The sequence below is a fragment of the Sinocyclocheilus grahami genome, unplaced genomic scaffold, assembly GCF_001515645.1.
Source record: "Sinocyclocheilus grahami isolate Dianchi unplaced genomic scaffold, SAMN03320097.WGS_v1.1 scaffold28.1, whole genome shotgun sequence".
In the NCBI taxonomy this organism is placed as follows: domain Eukaryota; kingdom Metazoa; phylum Chordata; class Actinopteri; order Cypriniformes; family Cyprinidae; genus Sinocyclocheilus; species Sinocyclocheilus grahami.
Genome location: NW_015505207.1, coordinates 1243546 through 1252852, shown reverse-complemented (window position 1 = coordinate 1252852; position 9307 = coordinate 1243546). Strand labels below are relative to the sequence as shown.

At 37.3% G+C, this 9307-nt stretch overlaps 1 protein-coding gene across 2 annotated transcripts; it reads left to right on the top strand.

Moving 5' to 3' along the window:
• Positions 1-503: 503 nt before the first annotated feature.
• On the top strand, positions 504-4927 carry LOC107569461 (Krueppel-like factor 5). Of its 2 annotated transcripts, XM_016255564.1 has the most exons (5): positions 504-737; positions 1731-2399; positions 2937-3069; positions 3716-3775; positions 4403-4927. In XM_016255564.1, the coding sequence occupies exons 2-5, from the start codon at positions 1743-1745 to the stop codon at positions 4579-4581; spliced, it is 1029 nt and encodes a 342-aa protein (XP_016111050.1). In that variant the 5' UTR covers positions 504-737; positions 1731-1742; the 3' UTR covers positions 4582-4927. The 2 variants fall into 2 exon arrangements, with proteins under 2 accessions (XP_016111050.1, XP_016111059.1); XM_016255573.1 differs by lacking the exons at positions 504-737; positions 2937-3069 and adding an exon at positions 1475-1534 and having other exon boundaries at positions 1731-2532.
• Positions 4928-9307: the final 4380 nt, after the last annotated feature.

The following is a 9307-nucleotide window of genomic DNA, read 5'->3' as shown; positions in this document are numbered from 1 at the left end:
GGAGTGTTGAATTTTATTTTAATTTTAGTTTTAGTTCATGTTTACTGCTTTATTTAAGTGGGAATTATGTTATTTTAGTGTTTTGTGTTTGTATGTTGGAAACTTTATTTGTCACTGTTGCTGGAGAGGCCAATTTTGCTAAACTTCAGGTTACATCTGTGCTTTTATACGTACAAATATTTTTAATAGCTAAAATAGGTTGGTATATTAAAAAATTATATGATTTAATGGCGTATACAACACCAAAAGATCTGTATTTGTATGGTAAAGTTCTGGCAACTACAACAGCCAGTTTTAATCATAAATAATAATACATTTACATACATTTTTATTACAGTGCATCCCCAAGTTGTTGTTTTTTTCTTTTTCTTTCTTTCTTTTCTTTGCAAGACTATTGCAGATCCTGAAAACCTGTTTGGGTGAATTATTATTATTAATGTATGATGATAAAGCCCCGCCCCGTTTTGAGCCATTGAAACGAGGCAGTTGCGTAATTTGTCTCGTCAAACGTGTAAAGCGCTTGACATCTCTGGCTGACGGTCGTGTTTCCTTCTCGTTTGCGGCATATTGAATGACGTGATCTCCAGCTTATTTCAGCAGAGGACATGAGGTTATGGGAAACGCTTTGTTGAGCAGGATCCACGGCTAGAATAAAACACCTCTAAGAACTGAACGAGGCATTGAGAGAGGACGATTACAGTGGATTTAATGACACTCCATCAAAGCATCACATTCTGGTAGAGTGAATCTGTAATCGCATGTTACATTGGTAAACAGTGCTGGGTGGCAAGCTTTCCGAAATGCCTGTGTTGTTTATGCTTTTGATCTAAAACATAACATAATCGCTGAACAGCTTCTATTTTATAGTAATGTTTTGTAATGGTGTTCTCCAGTACGTTATATTGTATGTATGAATCATGCTGGATGAATTGCACCGAACTCTGCGCTGACCTTAATCTGAAAACTCCATAACAGCAGAGCAGCTGTAGGCTCTAAATTCAGATGGAGTATTTCCTAGTTTATGGATGGCAGAGAGAGAGCCTCTATGGGGGTTCCTTCTTCGGTGTAAGGTAGCAACAAGCCTGAGTATTTAGAGATGCACACAAGCTGACTTGAAATTGGCAGAAATTTTAATAAGTTTGAGCTGATCTTTGAGTTTAAGAGTGTGGATATACATGTGAACACAGTGGACAAAAAAAGTCAGTCAGGTTGAAGATGCATTCCTCTAAACTTGTCTTGAAATTCTCAGGAATTTCTGCATTTTTTACTAGAAAGCTTAAAGGATTTATGCCAGAGGGTTATATAGGCCTATAATAAGTGAAGAAAGCTATACATTAACATTACCATGTCAATGACTGTTGCTTGGCTGGATGTATGCAATGCTTTAAGCCAATCAGCTCAGTGATAAATACCATGTGACTAATGACTGTAGAGTATCATGCTGATGACACCTTAAGAACGCACACAGAGACCCAAAACCTTCACAGAGCAACCAGTTTGTGCTTTTAAAAGCACAATAAAGAATCAGACAATGGTAAAACAATAACATAATATTTGCGTAGAATACAGCAAGATTACAGATACAGCATTTGGCTAACAGGGACATGCTAACCACCTAAACCTAGATTTTTGCTATATTTTCAAGGATTGTTGAAACAACAAACTTGTTTCTGTTCATGTATTGTATGTTTTTGTGGTGAATGAAAACCAATTTTTTTTCTGTCCCTCAGATCAAAAGAAACATGGATGGATACCTGCCGACTCAGTTTTATGCGTTGTCAGACCATAAGAAGTTTTGTCAAGACAATTCCCTCACGATGGACCAAGGCACGCCATACAGCATAAACATGAATGTTTTTTTACCGGACGTCACTTACCTACGGACTGGCATGTGTAGACCCGTGAGGTCTGCGGCGCAACAGATAAAGACAGAACCTCTGCATTCGTCTTTCAACCACTCCAGTTGCCACGGCTCGGTTGCACCCGCCATTACGCATCCAGAGTACACAAACCTCTACAGCCCAGCTACGGAAACGGGTAGCAATGTTTACGTCAAGCATGAGACGCCGTCCCTCGAATTCCCAGATGTTCCACTTTTTCAGCTGTTGAATTCGGAGCTCGAGCCCAATGGTGGCCACCCTTGCACAGATTCCCACAATGCCACATGCCCTCCGATGTCGACGTATAATGGCATTCACACACACCCCAGCCGGATTGCAGAACGACCGCATTGTAATATGAGCAACAGTGGATATTCGCTACCTACCCAGTTTGGTCAGCATCCTCAGAAGAGGGCGGCCTATCTACCACCCTCCCCTCCAAACTCAGAACCGGGCAGCCCAGACAGGAGGAAAGAACTCATACAGAACTTATCGCCACCTCCGTCATATGCTGCCAGCATGGCGTCTAAAATGGCAGGTCTTACCCCTGGACCAGCACTTTCTGTCCAAACACAAGCAGTACCTGCCCAATACAACCGCAGAAACAATCCCGATCTAGACAAAAGGAGAATACATCACTGTGATGTACCAGGTGAGATTGAATTTAGCATCTAGACACTTTAGTTTGTGACTATAGTATACACACTTTATTTGAAATAACATTCAGTGCATTGATAGGAAGCTGCGGCTTTTTCCACATAGTCTATATGACGCAGTGCAGGCTTAAATCACTATTCAGATGATTTAATGTTGTTGAAAAGATATTGAGGACTGACATGACTAAACTTTGGGCAATTACTGGTCTCTAGGTTGGACTTTGACTGACTAAAAGGCTTAGGACACAATGGTGAAACCTTTTGACATTGTAGATGAGGCTGCTGGACAAGTCAGAGCTGGCCAGAATGTTAGTTCAAAGGGTAGTTCACCCCTAAATGGAAATTTCCTCACCCTCGTGTTGTTCCAAGCCTACGTGACATTATTCTTTCTGTGGAACACATGGCGTCTAAAATGGCAGGTCTTACCCCTGGACCAGCACTTTCTGTCCAAACACAAGCAGTACCTGCCCAATACAACCGCAGAAACAATCCCGATCTAGACAAAAGGAGAATACATCACTGTGATGTACCAGGTGAGATTGAATTTAGCATCTAGACACTTTAGTTTGTGACTATAGTATACACACTTTATTTGAAATAACATTCAGTGCATTGATAGGAAGCTGCGGCTTTTTCCACATAGTCTATATGACGCAGTGCAGGCTTAAATCACTATTCAGATGATTTAATGTTGTTGAAAAGATATTGAGGACTGACATGACTAAACTTTGGGCAATTACTGGTCTCTAGGTTGGACTTTGACTGACTAAGAGGCTTAGGACACAATGGTGAAACCTTTTGACATTGTAGATGAGGCTGCTGGACAAGTCCGAGCTGGCCAGAATGTTAGTTCAAAGGGTAGTTCACCCCTAAATGGAAATTTCCTCACCCTCGTGTTGTTCCAAGCCTACGTGACATTATTCTTTCTGTGGAACACAAAATAAACTATTTTGAATAACTTCTTTCCCTTTTTTATGGACAAAGACACTGACTTTTTCCAAAAATATCTGCGTTTGTGTTTCTCAGAAGACAGAAAGTCATGCAGGTTTGGAACGAAGTGTGAAATTCATTCACAGAATTTTTTTTTTTTTGGCAAACTATCCCAATAATGTTTATATAATGTATATGAACTTAAAAGTTATGGTATGTATTAACATTTATTGTATTCTTATGCATCAGGATGTAAGAAGGTCTACACCAAGTCCTCACATTTGAAGGCCCATTTACGTACTCACACAGGTAGGACATTTAATAAATGTTATCACACAAAATGAGAGCTGTTCACACAATCGTCAGTGTGGTATTGCTGTCACATATTTGTGTGACAATAACATTTAATTTAATATAAAAAACATACATTAGTAATAAAACCAGCGATTACAGTCATTTAGGCCATTTAGTCCGCAAATTTTCTCTCAGAAAATGCTGAACATTTTACAAGGAACCTTCTAAAAACAACCCAAACTATGCGGTTCTATTATTTATTTAACAGATATACTAATCAACACAACTAAAACTTATCTTTTCCAACTGAAGTGATGAACTGAAGTCACAGATATGGTGAAGGATTCATAAGACTGATTACTTGTCTGAGTCTTTTTGAATGATTCATTTAAAGGACTGGCTCATTTGGTCATGAAAGGTACTACAGTGATTGTTCCATTTATTTGATTCACTAAAAAGAACCAGATTTGACATTTGTTTGTGAACCAGACTATACTAGTCAGGCTTATTGTGTGCAGCCTATGAGTGTGACTCTACAGAAAGAGCTTTTCTTGCCATTATTATGCAGTACACAGCATTTTATCTCATCAAATTTTTGTGGTGTTCTCCCCTCAACCTGTATTGGCCTGTGTTTTGTTGCAGGCGAAAAGCCATACAAGTGCTCATGGGAGGGGTGCGACTGGCGATTCGCCCGCTCTGACGAGCTAACGCGCCACTTCAGGAAGCACACGGGGGCCAAACCTTTCCAGTGCGCCGTATGTAGCCGTTGCTTCTCCCGATCGGACCACCTGGCCCTCCACATGAAAAGACATCAGAACTAGAGCCACCCGCTCTCGTTGTTCTGACGGTGCCGCGGGAGGGCTATCAGGACCTCTGTTGATGATACTAATTAGAATTTGGGTGTGTTGGTTAATCTTGGGTTTTGGCAGTTCATCAGGTACAACGGGACCAAACCCTGCCGTCAGTACGGCTCCTGTGGTCACAAAACCAGCTAATTGATGAGAACTTGGCTCATTTGCCAGATGGGACATTCTTTTGACATGTTTGTTTGTTTGTCTGCATACTTTGAGGTCATCATTTATGACATAACTACTTTTAATGTGCCTTTTTTTACATTGTAGAATGGAGGTGCCATGTAAAATGTACAACGTTCATGAACTTGTGGGCTGTTTTAATCTTCTTTAAAGCAATATTACAGATTTAATACAAGTTAAGATTAATTGACTTCATTTGTGGCATAATGTTGATCATGTTAAACACATGATCTTGTGGCTATACTATTGAAACATTGAGAATTTTAACGTTTACAAGATTGGCCCCATTGAACCCAGATTTTGGAAGTTGATTAATTATGGTAATCAACATTATGCCACAGGTTCTATCAACGAGTTTAACTTTTATTGAACCCAGAATATTCCTGTAAATGACTACTCATACTTGTATCACAAGGTAAATCATAAAATGCGCTGTAGTCTTGGTCGTAGAACCAAACTGCAGAACAGTCATGAGAATGTGAGCCACAAACGCTGAGTCACAATGAGTTAATGTCTCTTAAAAGCAGCACTTGATAAGAAACAGAGCTTCAGAAATTTGTGCGGGAGCCGCCGGGTAATTAGAAAATTAAATGTAGCTTCAGAACACCAAAGAGTTGGATGAAGTCCAACTATGATATGTTTCGAAGAGGATTTGCTTTATATAGGCAAAATGTTTGAAAGAGCACAATCTGAAGATTGATTGAACTCCTTTGTTAATTCCTGTGTTATACTGAAATGCAATAAGTGGTACAAATGCTGTATTTTTCCTGGCAAGAGGACAGGTCGGATATCGATTACTTCCATAGTTGTTTATTTTCCCTACTATGCATTTGTTTGGGATAAATGATAGCTTTAAATGTACATATAACATGTATTTATTTTGCACAGACTTTTTTCTTTTTTCTATTTTATAAAATGTAACTCAAAGCTTACATGAAAGGTGTACCGGGTTACTGGGAAGTGGTTTTAGAAATCTTTGTTCAAACTAATAGTGCTCTAAATGGCCGCATTATGTGGAACAATGTGGCAGCTGATTGTTTACATTAGTTGGTTTGGCTTATGGTGTGCGTTACATCTGTATGTGTGGCCCCATAAAACCTCTTATTTTCCATTACAGTGATAAACAATTTTCCGCCTTATTTTTCAGAGATTGCGAATGCGAAACAGAAGGGACTCGTTACACATGACAATCTGATGTTGTTCCTGAGATGGAAGTAAAATAGATTGGGGACATATGGAGCTTGTTTTTATCTGAGGTAATGTAATACGCGGATCCACAATGTTTATATGTTTTAGAGAGAGAGAGAGGAAGAACATATAACTCTATTTACATTTGTAACTAGACGTTCTTCATTTGGTGACCAAAACCGAAAGAGACAAACTCTTAATTGCTGTAATTAAAGGTTCAAACTGCTTAAGTTTAAAATGTTAAACACACCCATTAATCTCTTTAATTTGCAGCACTTAGATGAGTACAGTTAATGTTAAATGCATACATCATTACTGTTATTACACATAATATGGAGGCAGGTCTTTAAAGTCTTAGTCTGTCAGGTTAAACTGGAGTGTCCAGTCATCCTGGCACACATGTGATTAGGTGAATACATGGAGGTGTGGTTACAGTTGCTAATACGGGCTGTCAAATCTGAAATCACAGAGTTAAAAGTTGATGGTATTGAGTGGTAACACCCAATTTAAATTGATACTATAATTATCTCGCCTGTATACAAATCACTGAGTAGCTAACGGCAGAAAATATAAATTTTCTCAGTCATGAAAATAACCTGACATTTTCACAATGCATTCTTTTCATCAGTAGGGTGTATGTTATTTTCTGAATCAGTTCTTACATAAGCGACCAATTCTGAACATGAACAATTCACTTTTTTCCCGCGCTTAATATGAGTTTAGTATTATATACTGATGTTATTGTCCAGAAATAAATCACCGTTAGGCCCACACAGGAACAAATACACTAAAAACACCAAGTGAATATACTGTATGTTGTTGTATTGTTAAAGAAACCTTCTCTCCAGGATTATATGTGGAGTTATCACAGAACTTCAGAAGTATGTATGCTAACAAAAACTAAGATGGAATGGTGGAGGATTTTTTTAGTATTTCTCAAATAAAGGTAAATTTTTTTATTAAAATACAAGTCAGTTACCACTTTTGACGATGTATTGTCCAGCGAATGGTGAGTTTTATTTGTCTGGCCTTTTTAGCAGAGGTTAGCATGTTAGCTGCATGTTAAGTCAGCACATGTCACATTGCGCCTAAAAGTAAAGACTCGCTGGCCAAACAGAGTGATGCTATTTGATTATTAGTGATTGCCGGCTAGTAACTTTAAGATTCTGTGTTATATAATACTTGTTAAACATGCCCGGAATCAGCCCAGCTGCTTTGTCACTGAGGAAGATTGTTATCGTGAAGTCAATGCCTTCATGTTTCTTTGAAAAGCCCTGTGTCAATAGGGAACTCATTTATTTTCTTTCATGGAAAGGAACAATAGTTTAATTCACTATTTGACCTGACATTTAGATGATCTTTGCAGATGAGAGTATGGATCAAACAGTAGCTCAGCTGTGATCCTCTTTAGTGAATGCCATTTACTGAAAGAACTTATAGGATCACTGTGAGGTTGCTCGTACCCTTAAGGGAAAACTGAGTTAACACACTGAAAGCAGTATCAGTGGAAATGTTTCATACGACTCAAAGTTTTATTTGCACATCCTATGTTTCTAGTTATAAAAAGGCCCTGAAGTTGTGTGGATATTCTAACAAATCAAAATGTTGGGAGATTTTTAAATTACGCTCACCAAGGCTGCATTTATTTGAACAAAATTACAGTAATATTGTGAAATATTGCTACAATTTCAAATAACTGTCTTCTATTTTAATATATTTTATAAAGCATTTTATTCCTGTGATGGCAAAGCTGAATTTTTAGCAGCCATTACTTTAGTCTTCGTTGTCGTAATCATTCAGAAATTATTTGGTGCTCAAGAAACATTTCTTTCTATTATCAGTGCTGAAACAGTTGTGCTGCTTAACACTTCTGTGAAAACCATAATACATTTTTGTTTCAGGATTCTTAGAATAGAAAGCTTAAAAGAACAGCATTTATTTTAAATATTTTGTAACATTATAAATGCCTGTCATTTTTGATCAATGTAATATGCCCTGGCTGAGCGCTGAAAGGGATTAACTTCTTTATAAAAAATAATAAAAAAGAAAACACTAAACTTTTGAATGATTGTGTATTTCTAGAGCTTTCATGATGTCAATTATTATTTAATGTGGTAGCTTTTTTTTTTTTTTTTTAAGAAATGAAATCTTACTGGTATCTATACTTGTATATTGGTTGCTCATCATGACTCTTGAATACTGTGTTGGAAACGCTCATTTCATTTGGGTTGTTTTTGCTTTATTCACATTTTTAGAGTCAGTATAAAAACACTGAAATTGTAAAAAATGAGGCAGCACCGGCCAAATACTGTAATGAGCTGAACATTTGATTTGATTGTTCATAAAAACTTAAACCGTTTAATGTGCGTTTACAGGGACAGTTCAGCCAAAAATGGAAACTTCTGTCATCATTTACTCACCTCCATGTTGTTCCAAACCTGACTTTCTTCTGTAGAACACAACAGCACTTGTTTTTGTCCTAAAAATGTCAAAACAAAATTCTTCAAAATGTCTTCTTTTGTGTTTCTCAGAAAAAAGTCATACACGTTTGGACTGACATGAAGGTGAATAAACGATGACAGTTTTTTTTTTTTTTCATTTTTGGCTGAAGTATCCCTTTAAGATGACAAGCCTTCATTTTTCTCAAACATTGAACAGTTGAATATTTTTTTTTATTATATTAGTCTCTGAAAAATCTGCATATTACGTATAAAGATAATCCCTTGTATTTTTAAAAAAGCCCTATTTTAATAGGTATTTACAGCCTGTAAAACTGAGCAATATCTTTTCACTTTCACATATATTACAACATCTTTAAAAGTATTTTTTTTGTACAGAAAATAGTCATATGCAGATGAAGTGCCTCACATTACAGACACGCTTCAAAATACAGAATATGATGATAAGATACATTGGTGATTAACGTCACGTCTATCTTAAAATAATTACTTCCATACTTCATAAAAACAAGGTGCTCATGTTATGTTCAAGCCCATATACAACAGGATACACACGTGTGTACACAAATACATAGTGAGGAACATAAAACATGGTGCATCATAATACTTCAGAATAAACAAACAAACAATGTTAGAAATGGACTGGTCATCTCTAACGGACAAACGGTTACTAAGTAATGAATGTTTCTATCGATACGTTTCCTTTCACAGCATTTGACTTGTTTCCTTTTGTTGGTGATGAAAAGTCCCTACATACCCCAGCAACTGTGACTGATTGTAGATTTAGTCAGCATGTTTGATCATCCCTGCGTGCACAGGCAGACCGTAAAGTCAATGTAAGTTCTAGTATATCTAATCATCTGAAA

Excerpts from the sequence above, each read along its gene's own strand:
- LOC107569461 (XM_016255573.1), top strand. Across the intron at positions 2,533-3,715 it reads ACATCACTGTGATGTACCAG|GATGTAAGAAGGTCTACACC; the intron begins GTGAGATTGAAT and ends CTTATGCATCAG. Across the intron at positions 3,776-4,402 it reads CCATTTACGTACTCACACAG|GCGAAAAGCCATACAAGTGC; the intron begins GTAGGACATTTA and ends GTTTTGTTGCAG.